The sequence below is a fragment of the Marmota monax genome, unplaced genomic scaffold (genome assembly GCF_021218885.2).
Source record: "Marmota monax isolate L192 unplaced genomic scaffold, Marmota_monax_Labrador192_F-V1.1 WCK01_AAM20220418_F8-fsc00041, whole genome shotgun sequence".
NCBI classification, from domain to species: domain Eukaryota; kingdom Metazoa; phylum Chordata; class Mammalia; order Rodentia; family Sciuridae; genus Marmota; species Marmota monax.
Window position 1 is genome coordinate 148,629 of NW_026695238.1, and position 22,228 is coordinate 170,856.

Here is a 22,228-nt window from a genome sequence, read left to right on the forward strand (position 1 = left end):
AAAAATTACTTAAAATAAAAAAAATCAGAGAATTGAGGGAAAAATATTAGCATGCATGTTTCCTTTATTCCTGTTGATAAAATTCAAAAGAATTCTTTGATATTTTGTTATATGTGGATTTTATGAAGTGTTGATTAGTGGTGTCGTATTTTCACTCTTGTCTATTTAGGACTAGCATACACCAAATGTTATTACCATTCTACAGTAGAATGTTCTTGGTCTAATGTATAATAGTTTTTGGAAGAGGTATATATTGTTACATCAAAATCCAGGTTTACAAATTAGGCTTGAAGTCAGTGAGAAAAGACAAAAAGGTTCCATTATTCTAACTTCTCATAGTTGTATAGCTCTGATACTTCGATTATTTGCACTATATCCTGAGTAATCTTACTACAGACATCATAGAAAAGTCAATCTTGTTTTTCTTTTTCTTTCTTTCTTTTTTTTTGGTACCAGGGATTGAACTCAGGGGCACTTGACCACTGAACCACATTCCCTAGCCCTATTTTGTATTTTGTTTAGAGACAGGGTCTCAGGAGTTGCTTAGCACCTCACTTTTGCTGAGCGTGGCTTTCAACTCATGATCCTCCTGCCTCAGCTTCCCAGGCCCCTAGGATTACAGGTGTATGTCACTGTGCCTGGCTAGAAAAGCCAATCTTTATTCAGCATAGAACAAGCCATAGTTCTACTGTTATTATATGTTTACATTCATCATAATGCAATACTTCTAATTCAGTACTGAAATCATATCAATGCTGCACATCTAAATGATAAGTGAACATTACCCAACATTAAATGTTGTGTGAAAATGTCTATGTGAGGGTTACGTGGTAACAGAACCTTCCAGTCAATATTTTACAATCCATGTGGACTGGAGAACAGCTCTTTGATTCCTATTGATTTATTGTGTGGATCCCCAAATGGAATCAGTGTATGTCCTCTAATTGCTAATGAGATCTTGAAGAGATTAAAAGATCTGTACTCACCTGAGAGAACTGATCTTTCAGTTCCTCAAGAGAAGATTCTAAAAGGGTCATGTTGGAAAGGCAAAATTTATTAAAGACATTTTTTCCTAGAGTGGTCCAGGAGAATGAATAGTGTGGACTGTATCCTGGATAGCTCTCACACATTTCTCTTCTTACATCTTCTGAGGTTGAGTTTTGCTTTAACAGCTAAAAACATGTGCAAGAAGAGCAAGATAATGTTAGTAAATGCAGATGTTAAAATATTCTACTATTCAAGGAAATCAGCCTGTCTTTGCAATAGCCATTTTTAAGTCCTGCATTATTACAGCAATTATTAAAGTAACAATGAAATGCACCAAGTTTACCTGTGAGAAGTTGTGAAGGGACAGTAGAAGTGAATGTGCTGAATTCTTGTCATCATTATGATTTAAATGGCTTACATATGATTTGTTTTACTAATCTTATTCCTGTCTTTGACCAGAAAACCTAAATGCAACAGGTGTTTTTTCACAGAATATTTCATGCACAGAAATCTTATTAATTAATCCTGTGCACTGAGCAGCAGAAACTCAGGTATCTTAATGCTTCGTGATGTTTCCTAGGATTATGACCTTTGGAAATTGTCATCTTTGAAAGACTTCCAAAAGAAGGAGCTTCAAGGTCTATTTTTAGGATTAACTGTTGGCTTTTCAGAAGTGAACACATGGTTTATGTTTCATTTCAGTCTCATAGATGAAGAAGAAAAAGGAAAAAATACATATAAAAATATATAATCATAAGCATAATTACTAAAAGCAATAATTGTAAGTTCTTTTTATAATGGGATCATTATAATCCCCCTACATTTTCCATATGCAGATCAGTAACATATGCTGCACAATTTTCAGCTATAACATTGATCACTTTCACCATTATTAATTTGTTTAGACATTTACAGAGCCAACTACATTCAGTTGTAACACTTCAGGGGTTCCTTCTTATGATGTGAGGATCAACTTCATCCTCTCTTAAGTTCACATCGCAAAGGATACACTCAGCTTTTCCAGCAACTGAACTTCTAAATATAATGGAACACGACAGGATCCACTTATCTAGGATGTACAAGAAGTGCTAGGCTTTCTAGTCATCCATCCATATCTCTTTTCTAACATTACACGTAAACTCACCCCCAAATGATTTCTCTACTCATTCTTGCAAAAGTTGCAGAAAGTGGTAAAGAAAAAGAAGAATCAGAAAGATTGCTGACATAGGCATCAATATGTCATCCTAATTTTTACATCCCTTCTCTGCTCCAACTACTCCTAAAATATATATCTATACAGACAGAATTCACTTTGGGCTTATCTTCCCTGGATATATGGCTCTGTGCTGCCTCACGAAATTCTAAAAATCCGTCCCATATGAAAAAGGGGACTTGGGAGTTTCAATACAAGAAAGTGGTATTTTTGAGAATAGCATTTCTATTCTAGATGTTAATGAATTTATCTAAAGCAAAGCAAGACTGTTCTCTAGGAACCAATGTGGAAGAAAAATAATGGAATAGAATAGCATTTCCTAGTTTACAGACTGGCCCAATTGAGAGAGGTTTTAGAATGTACTTAACTGGGCATTTCCAGCTTCCTGGGCAGGGAGACCTCAAAAATTATATAAACTAGATTTTCACTGTCTAGATTATACTAAATGGGAAAGTCTTCTATTTTGGCCAGATTAGCAGAATTGCCTTGAGGAGCCATGGAAACATTTTTTGGAATCTGTTGGTGTCATCCTTTGGTTTATATACATGACCCATCTTATGGACATGCCTCAGTCTCTCAGAAGGTTAATCCAAGGGTTACTGACAGAGACATAATAAGCACTAGTGGTTGTGGTTGGTGGAATGTGAATAAAAGTAAGAGACATGTCTTATGATTCAGATGGAAGAAATGACTACGATATGGATAATTATTTAAAATGTTTATGTATGAGAGAGAGAAAAAAGGAGAGGTGGGGGAATATCATTCCTCATGCAAAACCTTCAGAATTATTTCCTCTTCATTTCTGAAGAGCATGCAAGGTAGGACTCAAATGTCTACCGTACAGGCCAGTCAAGGAAGCCAAATCTATGAACCTGGATAGTTGAAAGACAACAAGAAGTGGGATTGCATTTAACAGAAGAGTATCTGTTCTGCCTAAAGGCACTCAAATTTAATTTCTTAAAATCACCCTACATACACATTTAGCTCACAGGCCATAAAGTTCACACCTCTTGTAAAAATTATGTTTATTATCTTGCAATCTGGGAAATGTAAAGTGGATGATCACTAGGAAACAGAAAAAAAATCCATAAGTAAGCTCTCTAAAATATGCTAAAGAAAAGGATTTGCCTGCTTAGGGGAGATATTTTGCAAAACTCTGATTTTTCAAAAGACATTATTAGTATGGATGAGGTAGCAAGTTCAAAGAGTATTATAGCTTCATTTGTTTTTTCTTCTCTACTTCAGAAAGTTAAAAAATCACATATCATGCCACCTTACTTCTTACTAAATGAAACCTTAAGTTCAATTAAGGGACTTACCAGGGAAGTAAATAAATGCCCAGGAACTTAAGGAACCTCACAATATCTTAAAATTAAGCAGTTATTGAGTGCCTAAAAAAAGAAAGTGCCTGAGATGTTACTTAAATGGAAAAGGCAGTCCAAGCTTCTTCCTATGTGAGAGATCCCTCCAATAACCCAAACACATTTGTTCAACCTCTTTATTATTTGCCCATTAAAAAACTAAATGAAGGGCTGGGGATGTGGCTCAAGCGATAGCGCGCTCGCCTGGGTTCGATCCTCAGCACCACATACCAACAAAGATGTTGTGTCCACCAATAAGTAAAAAATAAATATTAAAAATATTCTCTCTCTCTCTAAAAAAAAAAAAGAAAAAACTAAATGAAGTTACCTTTTCCAAACCAAGGATCCGTGCAAGCACTTGACTGCCATTGAAAGTTTCTGTTCCAGCCTCTTCCAAATCAGAACTTGGACTGGGAAGTACCAGAACTGTAGTAGAAGAATGTATTAGAATTCTACATGCACGCGCGCGTGCGCGCGCGCACACACACACACACACACACACACACGAACAGAATTACATTAGAATCCATAACAATCCTTTGTAACCTCATATACCCCACAACAAGAATGTGCTTAACTATGTCACTCCGGTGAAAGTTTCATACTGACAAAATGGCAAATCCATGAGATTTTCTCTTCACATAAAATTATGATGGTTTTGGTCAGCTCCTGTTTTTTTTCCCCATTCATTCAGATGTCATTTGCTTTCATTCCAGTTTGTGTCATTAAACTTCATCATCAATATTATTGCCCAATAAACTGAATCATTTCTCTGCAGGCCTAGAGGATTTGAGGTGCCTCTACTAGCTCCACAGATCCATCATATCCAACATCTGTTCAAAGGATCTGCCAACGCACATCTGGTGATAATGGTCTTTCTTTTTAATTGTCCAATTGGGATGCTGAAATCTGCTTAGGATCATAAATTCTCTCCTCCCCAAAGTGGTTTCTGAATGATATTTCAGATCAAATAAATGGAATGAAGCAATTAGTCCAGACTACAGTATATTCTAATTAAGTAATTCCCAAAGGGTCCTCATCTAGTACTATTTATAATGTGGCAGAGTTTTCTGAGTTTAGAGAATTAGCTAGAAGTGTACATTTATTTATACCATGGATATTCAGTAAGCCAATATGGTGACTTTTATGAATTTTGAACACAAGTATTTATTATCCTCATAACAAAGAATTTTAGTATTCAAAGATACCAGTAACCCATCGTCAGAAAGGTGTATGCTTTATTTTAGTGCCCATGGGGCTAAAGAATTTACTGTCTGATTTCTCCAGACCAAGGAAATAACATTTGTGTGAAGACTAGCCAGGAGGAGAAACATAATCTGTGGCTACCGAGCAAAGCAAAGATTACTGAACCATAAGACCATGACCTTATTTCTACTGTGATTTAACCTACTCAGCCAAACACCCACAGATCATTCATAACAGAACATTAACTACTCAAAAACATTTACCACCATGTTCCTACTACATTAACCCAGGACTTCTTTCATTGACTTCATCAACTTGTATGGGAATGCTATTTAATATCCTAGTGTAAAATATTCCATGGCATTGTTAAAGACACTCCTTATTCTTCCCCTAGAGCACACATTCCAACATACAAAAATCTTTTGTTCACTAATATATCCCTAGTCTCTAATGTATTTGAGATACTTTCCAATAATATTTATTACCAGGCTTTAGGACCATCCCATAACCATCTAATTGCAGACAAGAGTTCGGATTCAATTCTGGGACACAGTACAATTCTCAACACCTAGGACTTTGTTCCTAAAGGGTATTTCGATAAGAACTTAGTTTCTTATGATTCTGGTGAACTTTATATAATTATACCACTGCACTCAGGAAACCATGGGGAATATTCTGATGTCTTAGAGATAGTCTAAGCATTCCATCTTTGTTTTCAAAGTTTGAGGTATGAACACTTTAAAGATTAGACCATTGCTGGCTGTTCCAAAAGGCCTATTCTACACTCTGCAAAAAAAAGAGTTAGCTTACCCAACGATGCATGTCTTCTTTCTGGAACTTGAGTGCTCTGGAGTGATAAATTACTGTCCTTCTCCAGGTTGGATGACTTTTTCAGAATTTCGCTAAAGAATAAAAAGCAAGAACTCTGTAACTTTACCCACATTAATTTCAGTTAGTTAAAGCAATGCATTATGTGGCAGATTTCAGAGCTCTCTTAGGACTTTCAAATTCTTCATCTACTTTCTAGGATATTAAGGGAAGAATTCACCTAACCATACACCAATGAATATATAAGATCTTCTAGAAGGTAAATTTTTATTCAGACAAAATGACCTAGAGGAAGTTTAAAAACAGTTATTTTCTTTTAATCCTACAGTAAGGAAGTGACTGGAATGGAAATTAAAATTATTGGAAGCTTTTATGGGGAAGGGAGGGGGCATGGGGTTAGAAATGATGGTGGAATGTGATGGACATTATTATCCAAAGTACAGGTATGAAGACACGAATTGGTGTAAATATACTTTGTATACAACCAGAGATATGAAAAATTGTGCTCTATATGTATAATAAGAATTGTAATGCATTCTGCTGTCATATATAAATAAGAATTAATTTTAAAAATAAAAATAAAAATAAAATTTTTCTGATGTTTTTCTCTTCAGAAGGTGATGGATCCCAAATAGATGAGTCCATGGGTTTTCTGGAGACTGAAACAGAGGTCTATGTATTTGTCAACAATCAAAGATAGATTGATTTGAAGATTTTCTCAGTTTAATAGTACTTGTAAGATAGATTCAAGGAAGAAGGAAAAGAAACAGCATTTATTGAGTATCTAGTATGTGCCAGGAACTGTCACTGTTGTCACCACAGGTGGTACCAGGTATAAAAGGAACATAACCAGATGTTCAACTGCCCCCAGTGTGTCAATGCAATGATAAGAGTATGTGGTGCCAGCAATCCCTGCACAATATCATCTCACTAGATTTTGGAAGAGAATAATATTAGACCTTCCTACAATTAAATAACCCTCTTTAAAAAAAGTCATTTCCTCTTTAGTTTTTTTTTTTTGAAAACTGGACATACCTATCAGTAAGTGCCTAAAAATAAATGTATATATTTCAAAAATAAAATCAGTACAAACATCTGGATGTACATAATATCCAGAGTTCTGAAAAGTTTTGAATTTCACATAGCTTTTTTATTTAAAAAGCATATTAAAGATACATTAAGATGGAGAGCATTTCTACTTACTACTGTGGTTCAGTTTGACTTCTGTTTTGGAAACAAGGTTGTTGTTATTTATAATTGGAAAAGTACATTCAATATTTTTTTGGTGTGTTCTTCTTTTAAAAATGATAAGAAGAGGTAATATTTGTTTCCATTCCCCAGTGTTTTTCCAATATTCTCCTTAAAATATACTGGTTGCTCCAAAATTTCTGCATTCTAATGTATGCTTGAATTATTCATGACCTTGTCTGTATTCCCCTAAATCTCCCTACATTCCTTATGCTATTTGAATGGGAAAACCCAGATAAAAATAAGAACTGACCTGAACCTTTTCCCTTTTCTCAAAAAGAAGTTTCAAAAGTTTGAGAAAGTTGGGCTTACTTTTTTTTTTTTCCAATTCAGCTTGCAACTCTATAAGGAAGACTATTGAATATCAATACATTTTGAAAACAAAGAGGGAAATGGCCTTCATAAAATTTTTAAGGACTAGGGACAGAAATGAAAACCAAAGGGACAATAACAAAGATCAAAATAGCAATGAAGGAGCAAGGGAAAATGGACTGAATAATAAATGTGAGTGAGGAAGAAAAAAGTAAGAGACAATTGGAAGTTAAGAAAATGTGCTCTTGCAGAAGCAAAGCCCCAACTGCTCCAAGTGGACTATCTACCCATCTTCTCATATCTAGATAACTACTCTTACCAATATTCTTAAAACGTCAAAATGGGACAGGCTCATTCTATTCCCAGCAAGCATCTGGCTCATCTGGACTGAGCTCACTCAGCAGTAAAGTGACCACTCCAGAAAAGGAACCAGGGAGGTCCCTTTTTCCAGAGGACTTTCCTGGATCAGGAAGTGCCCATGGTTACGTGGTTCCCTACATCCTATTCTGTGGTCTTTCTGTGGAAGTGAGAACTTGGGATATCATATGTTCTTTGCTATCCCTCTTCCTGAAAAATTTCTCCAGTTTCATTTTACATTTACAAAATATGGTGTAATGGCATGTGTCCACTCCCATTGGACATTAAAACTGTTTTCTTTAAATAAAGCAGAAACAAAACAAATGGACAAAAGAGAGTATGTGAGCAAGAAGGTAAATTTAGTCTATAAGTTGGAATACAACTTATTTTCCTCAAAGATAATTAATTCTATTATTTTTGTTTCCCCCCACCCTCCCAGTACTGGGTGTTACACTCTGAAGTGCTCTACCACTGAGATACATCCTCAATCCTTTTTAATTTTAAGACAGGGTCTCTCTAAGTTGAAAAGGCTGGCCTCAAACTTGCAATCCTCCTGCTAGCCTCCCAAATCACCGGCAGTAAGCATGTGCCACCAGGCCTGATGACTATTCAATTAGTAAAGGATAGAAAAAAGGAAACCAGTCTAATTGAGTTAATAGCATTTTCTGAATTTTCTAATGAGCATAATCATGCTTACAGACAAAGCTTCCTAATAGTGATGAAATAATACCCTCTCCCTGTTTCACACATTTTTTACATACTTACCTAGATCCAAATGTAACTATTCCCACCACTTTTTCATTCTAGACTGTGACATCTTTGGAAGCAGGTATCACGTCTCATTCATCTAACATCTAGCATAGTACTGGACTATGTGATCTGATGGCCCATTAAAAAAAAAAGAGTTTTGCTGGGGTATGACAGAAAGAGCTTTAGAGTTAGAAGACACCTTGGAATTGCAGCTCTGATCCCAGGAATCCTGTCCCTCATCTACACATTAGGAATGTAAACACCTATTATTATGGTTTGGAACTGAGATGTCCCCCAAAGCTCCTGTTAAGGCAGGAACATTCAAAGGTAAAATGATTGGGTTATGAGAGCTGTAACCTAGTTGATTCATCCTAGTTTGAATGGGTGGTAACTATAGTCAGGGAGGGCAAAGCTGGGGGAGGTGGGTCACTGGAGACGTATCCTAGAAGAGTTGTTCTTCCTGCAGCCTGTTGCCTCCTCTAGACCCCTTCTGTTTCCTTGCTGCCATGAGAGGAGCTGCTTCTCTCCATCACACACTTCACCCATGATGTACCTTGGGCCCAGAACAATGGAGTGTGGCATTTATAGACTAAAACCTCTGAAACCATGAACTCCCAATAAATTTCCCCTCCTTTAAGTTGACTAAGACACCTATCTTACAAAGTGGTTGTGATTATAAAGTGAGATCTGTGTACTGAGTATCTATGTGGACCCTGTGGTCACAGGGACTCAGCCAACATTAGCTTTTCATCAAAGTACTCACAAAAGAAGACGGTGCAAACACAACCTTTACCATCAGCATGGAGCTTAAGTCCAATACTTATGCACACATGCTCTCAGTGTAGTCCCCTCAGAATCCTAGAATTCTCAGGAATTAGAACACCAAGTAGATATACTCCATTATTTTGTAGATCTGGAACTGCCAAGCCATAGCTGGTCAAGTGGATGAGGCATAGGACCTTAACCAGGGTTTTGTAATCCTTGCTTCATTTTGTGGGTGTATTTAATTTCATTATTTATGAAAAGATTTTTCCATTTGTAGCAATAATCAATTTTTACCTTATTGAGAAAAGTCTAGAGGGCACTGTGTAGGCTGATAGTATGATTGTTTAGCACATGAAAAGCCATTGGGTACTTGATAATAAAGAATGTCTCTTGAAACACTTTATGGCTGAGGAAGCACCTTTTTAAAATGGCCTTGATCTGCTATCCTCATTGCTTACCTGATTCTGCAAACATTCTTGGAAGAGGAAACACCCAGACACAAACATATAATCTTATACTGTACCTGACATATGCATTAATTAACTCATTAACTCATAATATTTGTTAAATTCCTACTATATGTATTATAATGGTCAAGTCAAGTAAGAAAACTAAGTTTTTAATATATTAATGATTAATAACTGAGTAAGGACATGCATAGGGGATGATGGGAATACAAGACAGGGGCTCCTGAATCAGATACCATTGGTAATCTTTGTAGAATAAGATCCTGAGAATCACAATCCTAATTCAACCCTTTTACTTCCTTAACATATTCCCTCCTTGCTTTCACTAGAACAGTGGTTCTCATCTAGGGGCTATTTTGCCTGTCTCTCTTAGAGATTATTCAGCAATATTTAGAGATATAATTGGTTGTCACAACTGTGTGTGTGGGTGCTACTGACACCTAGTAGGTAGAGGCTAGGGGTGCTACTAAACACCCTACAACACAGAGACAACAAAGAATTATTTGTCCCAAGTATTAATAACATCAAGGCTGAGAAACCCTGCACTAGACTATGACACATAAGTAGAACTATTCAATGGTAACTCTTCCCCATTCCCACTCCCCAGGACCAACCCAAGAGACTTAACAGCTCTGAGAAAGTCACATAGAATCTATCCCATACTGGATATCTCTGGGAAATATATTAAAGCATTATGTAAAACTTAGATGCCCCCTGAACTTGGAATGTATGCTAATCTGATTCCAGAACATTCAATCCTGGGGTGAGTGACTCAAATCACCAAGTAGTCTGTGTGGCACCATTTAACTAATTTTCATGGACTGAGCTATACGTACAGTACCACAGAGTTGACTGAGGAGCTCTCCTTTGAGATGTCAGAGTCATGTACCTTGCTCAGTGTATTTATCAGGTTCTGTTTTGAATGGGACCCAATAAGGGAAACATCTTGCATTCAAGATTTCCATTATGTTAGGAGGAAAACTAAACCCAGAATAGATTTGACTTCTCAGTCATGTCTACCAACAGTTACATTTGGGAAATGTCACATTTATATATATCATCATAATGGTAGACGTTATGCCTCATACTGAGTCTTAATTTCCTGTGAAAGGAAAGACTACCTGTATGGGTGGTATGCATGCACCATGATAAATTTTGTCTATAAAAGGAATTCCTACTGGGAAAGAGGCATATGGCAAATCCTGGAAAGAAAATTTTGACATTCTTTTTTGTCTCTTAAGGGTTAGTTAATTTTTTATATGTATTTTTCTCTTTTCCCCAGAATTATATCAGTGACATCTGGAAAGAAGATGTGAAATATGATGCCCTGAACCTGCTTCTAATCCCAGTTCCAGATGACTTTCATCATTGCTTCTTAACTGCTAACAGTAACTGAGGGCACTGTCATGGTCATGAGGCTCTCAGTGCTTCCAGGCAGCCATCCTCCCTGGCTGTCTCCACACAGTCATTCAGATGGAAATTTTAATTGATTTAATCATCTTCTTGCACTTCATCCTGACCTTAATTCCTTAAGGGTCACCCAGGCTGCAGATATAATCTCTGATGGTCCACATTCAAAACATCTCTCTTTTCAGTGACCCAGTTATAATCAAGATGGAGCTGCCTTAATGCATTATACTGTCTTAGGATTTTTTTAAATTCTTAGGAAGGGCTTAGGAGTTATATTATGTAACCCAAACAAATACACTTGTAAAAGATTTTAAAGGCACAATGTTGGGCAGATGAGAAGGTGCATATGTGTTAGGAACATGCAGAATGGGGAGGGGATGACTACACCATGGTGTCTTTCCAATGACATTGTGCAGATTATGCTCTGCTAGCCAAGAAATAGGCAGACTCATTGGGCAACGCTTCAAGGAAATATGCGATTTCTCCATTACAATCAGAAGCAAAGCTATCTGCCTATTCTTCTTTGCCTACTATACAGGTGCCACCATCTGTTTTTCTCTTTCACTAAATTCTGGGATTCTTCCTCCATGGCCTTGCTCAAACACACCTTGGATTCTGGTAGCCACACCTTATCTGTCCTTAATGACCACACCCTTTCCAGCTCTGGGAGAACTCTCCTGAAATCTCCCAACCCACACCTACTTCCACTCCAATAATACAAACAACATAAGACTCAGACTCCTCAGACACAAACAATACCTTTAGGAAATTACGTACCTATTCAGCATTTGTGCTAATGTTCTGGGCACAGTAGGAGATAAACAAATATTCATTACATTTACCATGTTATGTAGTCATTTTCCTGCCATCTTATCTCTCTGTCTCCCTTTTCTACTAGGTTGTAAATTCTTGCAGGGAATATCATTTTCGGAATCTACAGCAACTTGCATAGTCCTAGTAGCACACTGTATATATTAAATGCATTCTACTGAATGAATGAAGAGCTTGGCTTGAATGGCAGTTAATATATTCCCCCAGCATGTTTTTAGATAAATGAATTTTAATCTTTCTTTTTATACTAATTCTAGCTTAAATGGTTACTAAATAGCTATACCTCAAAATTAAAACAATAAGACACCTAGACATCCTATGTCATCTTTATAGTCAAATGAGGGCAAATGCCTATTCTATATCTGCTTGTCTTATATTCCCAATAACATCTTTAGGTTAATTTCTAAACTCATTTATATTTTTTTTCAATTTTAAACAAAACCCTAGGCATTTTAAAATTATCTCTAAGTAAAATTGTTTTTCAAGTTCTGTAGGATTCATACAATAGAAGCAGAGGTATGAATTGAGAAAACACAGGTCATGGATAAGTGTCAATGAGAATAGGGAGCAAACCCATAGAGGCAATTTCTCCCCAGGATCTATAGGAATGCTGAATCACTTCTCCAAATAATGACCCTGTGAGCTCTGGGGGATGATCTCTGCCATTCGCCAACTGTGTGAGCAATGGCACAGCCAGGGGCTCCTACTGTTTGATGCATTCTTACATGAGTATAGGGAGGAAAGACAAGGGTTAGATCTGTGATGTCAGATCATCCATTGTGCAAAAAAGCAAGAAAACCATAAATGTAATCATTTCTTTTTTCAGACAGCTAGCTAGAGTGGATGCTGAGTACAGTGTTGGATTTTTTAAAAACATCTCGTCCTGAAGCTAATGCCTAGAGAAGTATGAATTTAATAACAGAAGGCTAGTGCCAAAAGCAAAATCACATCAAAACACTTGGCAACTGGCCAGCAAGTAGTGACTGCAGTGTGATCATGTCTTTCAGAAGAGCATTCTATTAAAAGAAACATGGCAGTCATCTTTTGATGAGACCAAAGGTGCCATTTCTTTCCTCACTTACAGAAGAGAAAAGGAAGTCTGCTTTGTTTCTTAATGAGGCTATGCTGCTGAATCTTCCTTCACCAAAGGAAGCAATTTAGTGGAATGGTTTACCCAGTAACCACACGCCACTTTCATTGCACAGCTATATAAAGCATAAAAGTTAATAGCATGGTGGGAACTATCATTAATACAATTTTATTATTGCACATAATTTTCTAAATTAAGCTCCAATTACTTGTAGTTCTGAAAAAATACAGAATGTACAGCAACATGCAACTTGAGCTAGACAAACTACCTGGAGGTTAGAATAAAACAGAAAAACAGATATGACTAGAGAATAATCACTAGATGATCAAATAAACCTGGACTTTAATCTACTTCCAAAACCAACATAAAGTCTCATCCCACACAACCCCATGAGTTTGATTCTCTATACTACAGCTTTGAAAAATACTCCTTTTGGGGGAAGTGTATCTGCACGATTCTTAGAGATGTTAACTCTTTCCTTCTTAGTTAGCTCTTGTATCATCTTTAGAGAAAAGGAACACAGTAAGCTGCCATGATGCTGGAATGCCCTTTTATTCCCACCCCACAGAAATCTAGCCAAGTCAAGGGAACAAAGAGAACAGGCCCAGGCCAGTAATTCCTAGAGAAACTAGAAGGACACTGACTTTGTCTCATGTATGTTATTCTTTAGGTAAGTTTTGTGTTATCTGTAGAAAGCTACTTTCTTGCATGTACACCAGGGCACTTGCTCCTTGGGATGCTTGTCATACAAGCAAGCTAATGCTGATGATGTCACTGCTTCTGAAGCCTAACATATAAAACCCCTCTCTCAGTGACTGGTGCAAAACAGAGAGCACTGTGGAGAGGATACATGTCACTTATCCAGCTGGCCACCACAGACAAAACACTACAAGGGATGAAGGTGGTATTTGGTCAGCCTATTGCCACTGAGCCTTCACTGTGAGCATTTCTCCTCAAAGCCTTGTGTCTAGTATGCAGTCTCTAGGTATTTTCTTTCATCTCCTGGCAACCTATCATACTGCCCTGGCACAATTGAGCTAGAGACCTGACAGTTTTTCATGAGGAACAAAGGTATAGAGAAGAAAGCCCCAGGTGTGGTTGTAATCCAATTGTATATCATGGACCTGAATGTTGTCCATATTTCCTCTAATACTTGCTTTACAAAATGTTCATCTCCGGTAAACCTCATGAAGGTTTTCCCCATGCGCTTTTCCTCAGCAAAAGTTATCTTTTTACTCTAAGTATAAGGGTTTGTTGCTCAGGCATGCTGGTCACACCTTCTCCTGTTATTGTTATTGATTTAATATCTTCCCATTAGAACTCTGGCACAAATCACATCTAATTCAAGACTCACATGGACCATCAACTCTGGAACAATAGGGAATACCACTCTTCCTTCCATATCACCTTTATGCTGATTGCACAAAAGGTCAGAAACTCTAGCTGGCTTTGGTCTCCTTCACTGAGGCAACGTTTGTGTTCACCTAGAGCATGCTAGTCTCGAAACCATGGGTTGTATCACTTTTGTACTTAAAACTTCTTAATGGCTTCTCACTTGGTTAAAATTACCAAGCTGTCCCCTATCAGGAGTGGCAACTCAATTATAGGTTTTGAAATTGTCCTGTAACAGAGGGGATGCCCCTCAGGGAAAACTCTCTGTGCAAAGCTGCCCATCTAGATAGCCCAGTTGCTATGGTGATACCCTGTTCAATAGGGGATTCTGTACTAGCCACAGAGCCATTTAGTTCTTAACCTCCAGGTTCAGATACCAACTCCCAGGTATAGAGGATTCTGAGCATAGAAAGATAACTACAATGTTACACCAGTGCTGTAACCTTCAAGCCTGCCTGCTTAATAGAAACTTTAGACAATGGGCTTCCTGGGTGCCACAGGAAGCTCCTTTCACTGCAACTGTGAAAGAGCTACAAGAATGTTTCTAGTCCTGTAACTTTTTAGTGCACAAAGAACAATGCCTCCATAGTCTTTAACTTCCTGATTATGACGCCTATATAATACACTTGCTGGGCCAGCTCTGTGTCACTGCTTCTCCATCCAAGATCAGTGTCCTGCCTGATCTCTCTTTTCTCTCTAAATGTTTGTGCATCTTTCTTAATCCCCCATCATCCCTCGCCAATTTTCTGAATTAACCGCCATGCAGATGGCGGCAGTCCCTTACCTTTGAGTCTGCGTGCTCTGTCTCCTGTGTCCCCTGTCAGCACATCCCTGCCACTTTCATCATCCCTCCCTGTGCTCCAGCCACATTAGCTGATTTCATGCTCCTCTAAATGGTCAGGTTGCCCCACCTCAGGTCTCAGTTTCTCTGTGTGTGACACTCTCTCCTAGAAGTTCACATGCTGCTGGGGTTTCTCCTTGTCTCTGTTGGTCTCTACCCAAATGTCGCTTTCTGAAAGAGGCCTTCTCCTTCTATTCCATTAAGTCCCCACCTTTCAACTTGTATTTCTCTACCTAATTTTACTTTCTTGCTGATGCACTTATTTCTATGCCATTATGTTATTTATTTTTGCTTCCCCTTTCATGAGAATGCAAGTGACAAAAGGGTAAAAAATCTATTTTATTCACCACTGTATCATGGTGCTTGGAATGGTGGTTGTGACACAGAAGTACCTCTGTTACTGTCTCTTGAATAAATTAATAATGAATGGATGAACATCAGAATTGTCCTAAGCACCAGGACTGATTAACTTACTAAAACAACAAAACCAGTGCAAATTAGTAATGCAAAAATTTTGTGTCCCAAGTTGTTTCCCATGAAAATTCTTGACATGTTTTTATTTTATGCTAAAGAGTTTGTAGTTGCTCTCTCTTAAAACTTCACCCATATTATTTAATGATCAAAATCACAGTGACGACATTAAAGGAGAAATTGTGGTACATGCTAAGGAATTTAATATTCATGTTTAGGAACCAAATATCTCTGAGTAGACATAAATGTGATCTTTTCTCAAGAGACACTTTTAAAAAATCTCTAGCAGCAGAATTATCTCAAGGTTGACTCCAAAATTACAATATTGTTTTTCAGTTCTGCAGATAGTGAGGCTCCTGGGAATCTCTTTGGGAAGGAAAATTGAGATTGTGAATGATCCAGATTCCCTATCTTCATTCTTCAGTTGCTTCTCACATCATAAAATAGAGCACACATTAATCTCATTTAAAGGTTGTCATTGAATTATATATACGTTCAACTTTATTACTTTAAATTTTGAGGTCCTTAATTTTCTTATTTGTACTTTCTAGTTTTGATTTCACCTGGAAGTGCCATATAGAGTCACATAAATATGTCATTCTTCCTGGAAATGATGCCCTTGACACTTTTCTGATGCTTGTGATGAAATCGTAGGGCCAAGTGTCACTGACAGAAGATCTTTGGGGGAAGGAGGGTAGAACTACCTTGACTATTCATTTTTTAAAAAAAGCAAAATTTGAATAATTTACTCAAAATAGATTAGGCTCCATCTCACATAATCAAAGTGATTCTAACGTGTACTTACCTTGTCTTTTTCACAGTTACATCATTACATTTGTGGACACAGAAAATAAGGTTGTATAGACTTATAGGAAGACCTACACTGGTTATCTCACAAGGAAAAATGATTTTATCTCTCAGAAAAACTCAACACACATGGGAAGTGCCCCTACCTGTCTTTAAACACTGCATCGTTGATTCCTTTCCTACGGAGCAGATCTAGAGGCCCGTAGGGTGTGTCTTTGCATTTAGAGTCTGTGTCACAGAGTAGGGTTTGTAAGAACGGGAAGAATCCGGTACTAGGAAGGTTTCGAGGTGCCAGGTAACCTGAAATTAATAAATAATAGTTATATTACTATGACACATTTGCCTGGGCAGAGAAAAAAGAATAGTAATAACTGCATTTCTGAAATTTCCTATTGGATAATACTATTTGGGTTCTACAAAGTAGCCCATCTCTACAACTACATTAGATATGGAGGGTGTTTTGTTTAACATGATTTTTCTAATTTACTAATATGATTTAAAGGCTTAAATATGCTTGCTGCTCCAGGGATCTTTCTTCTGGGGTTTATTCTAAGGAAATGATTAAAGGTGTTTCAAGAGTGTTTGCTGAAGTGTTTTTTTTTTTAAATAAATTACAGTGTATAAATATAATAAAACACAAGGCATCAATGAAGTATCAATTAATATGGGGAAGTTTATAAAATATCATTAAAAGAAAGATCAGAAAAGAAAACATTTTAAAACAGTATGAACAGAATTTCATATGATTTTTTCCTTTTGGCCATATATTAATCTTCTTTTCCCCAGATCATAAATGTCTACTTTTATAATCAAAGTGGGTATAAGTGCACTCAAGTTTTCAGATACTAGGAGATATTTTTTGGTTTCTTCAAAATGTAACATTTTAATTATCCTTTGTGCAATTCTTTTTTTCCCCTGTATAAAAAACAATAGCAAGTGATGTGAATGAATATGCAGATTTCCCCAAAAATTAATCATAGGAAACAAGAACAATAACAGTAAAGGGTTTTGTAACCTTTACTTTAACATTTGCTTCATAAAATGTGATGATTAAAGACAGTTGGCAAGCTGTGAAATACAAATCTTTTCACAATTCAATTTGATATTAAAACACTAAATTCTTCCCTTTGGGAAAATATGGAGACAACGAACTTTCTAAAGAGACGGATTTAGAAAATACAAGGGAAATTCCAGACTGAAAGCTAACAAGCAAAACCTTCATTTCCTCATAAATCTGTTTTTTTAAAAAAAAAGAGTGTCAGTACAGGTCTATCTTCATTTTAAGAAGAAAAGTTTTCTTTGTAATAGAAGGAATAATATGGCTATGCACTAATAAACTAGCAAGAGAATAATAAATAAAAATTTGATCCAAGTAGCTTAAATGCAGATCTTCCTAAAGAAAGATAATTGGAAGTAAAAGGGAAGGGGCCATAGGAAAGTTGGCCAGAAGAAAAGAGAATAGAAAGAGAGAGATTCAGGAAAATGTTATATTGTTTATCTTCAAGATGGAAGAAGTCACCCAGAGCCAAGGAATGTGGGCAGCCTGTAGAAACCAGTAATGGCAGGAAAACAGATTCTCCCCTAGACAGTCCAAAAGGCATGCAGCCCTGCAAACACCTTATTGTTTAGTTAAGATCAAATTCTTTACTTCCAATCTCCAGAAATGTAAAATAACGTGTCTGTTGTTTTTAAGCCGCTCGGTTTGTGGAAATTTATTACGGCAGCCACAGGAAAATCATACAGAAATTAACGCTAGTATGAATGAAAGATTTGAAATCTCAGAAGAGATTGGAGAGAACTTTGTTTGCCCTCCAAACTCTTCACTATTATTTTCTAAGCAGCCTGTTTCTGACACCGGAAAGACAGGTGCCCCTCCTGAAATGAAATTTGAGCAAAAATTGCATGGAACCAACATTAATTCCCACCAGTCTTTCCTGTGGTCCCCTGAACAAGCTTGAGAGCTCTTCACTTCATCCCTCTCTGGCATACTTCTGCCATAGTGAACGGCATACAAGACCTTTGTATATCTGCAGTAGAAGTTCACCATCAAGGGCAATCCACCTTGTTATGCAGATTCCAGCTGCAGCTGCTCACTCAAGGTCTGGGTCTTCACATGGCTTGTTCCTGCTCTACCTCAAACACACAATGGCTTCTTTGAATGGGAGGTAGACAGAAGGGACCAGATGACCCTCTGCTCTACAGCACTTATCAGCATGATGGTGTGGCTGAGTGAGGTGCTGCTAAAAACAATGGAAGCTCAAGAAAGCTCCATGGCAACACGAAGAAGGGGAAAGGAAGGAAAAGATGTAACAGGAAGAAGGCTGAGCTTAGAAGAGGTGTCACTTTACATCCGATTTTACCTTTCCTGGCATTGATTAAAAGTTGCAAATTTTTTTGAGGGAAATTTGAAGCAATTATCTACAAACAACCAACTTTACAGAAAAATTCATCAGAGGGTGTTTTAAAAAAATAAGCCCCCAGGGTGTTAAAAGTAAGGCAGTCAGTGCTTTGCACACTCTCTTGATGACTGATATTTCATGTGTTCTCCTGGGGTCATGCAAACGAGGTCCTTGCACATTGCAGTTCATGCAGAGTATGTACTATTCACATTATTTAATTTACCATCATATTTTAGGCAAACACTGTGCCCTCAGCAAGTGAGGAGGCCCACTACAACATGGTAACACTGATTTATTAAGCATCTGCTGTATTTTGTTTATGGTGCTAGGCATGTAACTAGTATTACATCGATCATCCTTCCTGGGCATCCACAGTTTATTTTTTCAGGTACATCAACTTTTCACAGAATCTGTATATCCTCTAGGACTAACAAGTCAGAATTACATAGAACCAAATGTCACTGTAGTTTTCTTGTGAAAAGAAAATGTATTTTTCAATCTTTCACCCAACTCAGTTATGTGTGCAAGGAAGTAACCACTCAAAGCAATGGCGGAATTAAACCATCACAGATTTTAAAGAGTTGCTAATTTTGACTTGAACTTGTTCTGTTCTGAAGGTATCTCTGGCACCTTCAGATTCTAAAATAATGTTTCTCTTTATAATCCCAAGTGCTAGGATGAAGGAAAAAGAGAAACATTCCTCGATGTTTCACAAAACTTCAGAGCACAGCAAGCATAGAGAATGCAAATTAAGACTAATCATGGAGTGTCCATGTTTCCAGCCAATGTGGAAACCACCAGCACCATTTACAGGTTAAATACAAAACAAAAAAACTAGACCTCAGGCTCTATGTTAAGCAAGATAAAGTCCTTGGTACCATATTTCTCAAACATCTCATACCCAAGACAACATTCATGCCCAACTCCAGAAGAAAAGCTATTGAAAGACCTGCCAATTTCATGGATGTCAAATTCAGAAGACTCCAACATAGTCTGGAAGTGAGGTAAGATGAATGGTAAGCAAAATCCTAAGCCACTGATGGCATAGTTCCTCAATAGCTCCAGACAGAGGCAGGGGACAGCCACCCATGTGTGGGAGAGGCCATTCCCTTAAAATGGATACAATTCACATGATTGACAAAGTCCCATTATAACATCAATATAGCCTAATGGAATCAAACTAAACTATAAAACAACTTTAGCAACAAATCACCAATTAACTAAACTTTAAGTTAAATCAAATTCATTTTCCATTGCTGTAAAAAATGAAACCAGCATTATAAAAAGATTAAGTTTAAGAATTTTTAAAAATATATACTCCGTAAACAACTGTGATATTAATCGAGGCATTTATGATTTATCAAAAAGGAAGATCAAATGTGATTCCTTTCTCTTGCTGCACAAAATTCCTTATTCAGAGAAATATTAGTATGATATAATATAAAAATCAAAGCAATGGTTCTTGGAGTGTGGTCTCTGGACCAACAGCATCAGCATCACCAGTGAACTTATTAGAAACCAAAATTCCAGGGACTGGGGTTGGAGCTTATTGCAAGATCTGCACATGAAGAAAGCCTTGGGTTCAATGCTCATTACTACAAAACAAACAAAACCCCTGTATTTACAAAACACAAGGCAGTTGGCCAGGTGTGGCTCACAGGCTGTAGTTTGCTGTCCCTGGGAGGATTAGCCCTCCTAACAGCCCTTTCCCTGGCCCCTGTCTCCTTCATTTCTTGTTTTCATTTCTCCCCCATCCTTCTCTTCTCTCAGGGTATCTAAGCTGCTTCACGTTGCTTTTCCTCTACTTCTTCATATTTTATTTTTCCTGCCCTCTCACCAATTCCTCTTTTTACTCAGTTTCCAATTCTTTTCTTCTCCTCCTGCTCCTTCTTTTCCTCCTTCCCCTTCTTTTTCTCATGGACACAGTGAAGAATGCAGTTTTATTCCAACATCCTTCCCAACAAATTCAGGAACATGTTGCTCATTGGCATTGTCTAAAGAAGTGTTATTTTCTATTTATCATATTTTTAAAGAAAGAAATGTCACAGTCCTTTTAATAATGAAGCTCCCTCCATTTGACATCATTAGGCCCAGGAAGTATTCTATAAGCTGCCTTGGTGACATTTGTAGATATTACAGTAATGGTAGAATTGGAGAATTTCTACTGTGTTTCTTTGTGTTTTTCTCAAAACAGGTCAGAACCCAACCTAGGTGGTATTTTTGTGTTTGCAGGTGAAACGAATTTAGTCTTTACCCCAACAAAGAGTTGAATGATAATTTTCTTGCTTGGAAAGGAAATTCAGACTAAAAAAATATGGACTTACTCATTTAGAGCACTATATATTTTTTTCTTTTCAGACATAGGGTCACAGGGGCAGAGAAGTATCAGGCCTTCTGATCGTGTGAATGCTAAGTCTCCTTGTCGAACACCACAAGAATTTTAACAACAAGACAAGAGTAAATGAGACAAGCAGATCCAAAAATATCATCTGCAAGTAATTAAATGTTTAAATATGAATAAAGGAAATGAATCTTAAAAGTATATCTGAAATAATTTATTAAAGAAATCTCTTTTACTCTCTTATAGTTTTCAAGCACATTTTCTTCTCAATTATGTTTTAAAACACACAATTAAGATTGTAAATAACATAAACCTGGCCTTTCAAATAACTTCAGAACACTTTATCAGGGGCCCATAGGACTGACCTGTTGTCCTTCAAGACACCTTCCCCTTGAATGATCAGGCTGTGCCCTAAAAGGTGGTGTCCTGTTCTGCCCCGCACTGGGAGCCAAAATCACTACACTGACTCTTCTTCCAGACCCGCTGAACAATGGCTTTGGCACCCATATGACCCAGAATGACCTTAGCCTAGAATTAAAACCGAATGAAATATCCTGGCCTAGTTCTCAGCACAATGCTCAGAACATTGTAAACAATTATTAAACATTAATGAATGAATGAACGAATGAACCCCTGGGAGTCATAGGATTTAGGGCTTTAACATAATATACATCTTCAGGTTATTATTTTTAGGATAAAGTTTCGAATTTTATCCCAATGTTATAGCAAATTCAATGGTTAATATGGCATTATATTCATGTGTCTCATAAAATGGGTAGACTCAACTGAATAATAAAACTAATAATATTTATTATAGTAGCTCTTTTAGATCTTGGTTTTTCTGAAAATCTAATACACGTTGACAGCCATAATATCAATACCTGGATCTATTATCTACAAAATGAAGCCATCTATTATCTATTCAATCATTATTTACTGAACAAGTATTTGACACCAAGGTAAGTGAGATTCCTCCTTCTATTTAAAAAAAAAAATTCCATCTCAACACTTAAAAAGTACAACTCTGGGTTATTATGGTGTGTGGGACGATGGGGGAGGAGGGTCCCTCAAACATGCCTGTGTTCAAGTCTATCTCTCTTTTTATTAAATAAAATGCATATAGAAGTCATTGTTTTCCTGATCTGTCAAGAA

General features: G+C 37.1%; 1 protein-coding gene across 2 annotated transcripts in view; it reads right to left on the bottom strand.

The window, feature by feature from the left end:
• Nucleotides 1-22,228, bottom strand: part of Abca12 (ATP binding cassette subfamily A member 12) — a 171,662-nt gene that overhangs the window by 107,574 nt on the left and 41,860 nt on the right. For both annotated transcript variants that reach the window (XM_058577446.1, XM_046440002.2), the window contains exons 3-6: nt 16,483-16,636; nt 5,578-5,669; nt 3,890-3,987; nt 987-1,172 (exon numbers count right to left, since the gene is read on the bottom strand). In XM_058577446.1, the coding sequence (XP_058433429.1) occupies nt 987-1,172; nt 3,890-3,987; nt 5,578-5,669; nt 16,483-16,636 (530 nt within the window). The remainder of the gene's footprint in view (nt 1-986; nt 1,173-3,889; nt 3,988-5,577; nt 5,670-16,482; nt 16,637-22,228) is intronic.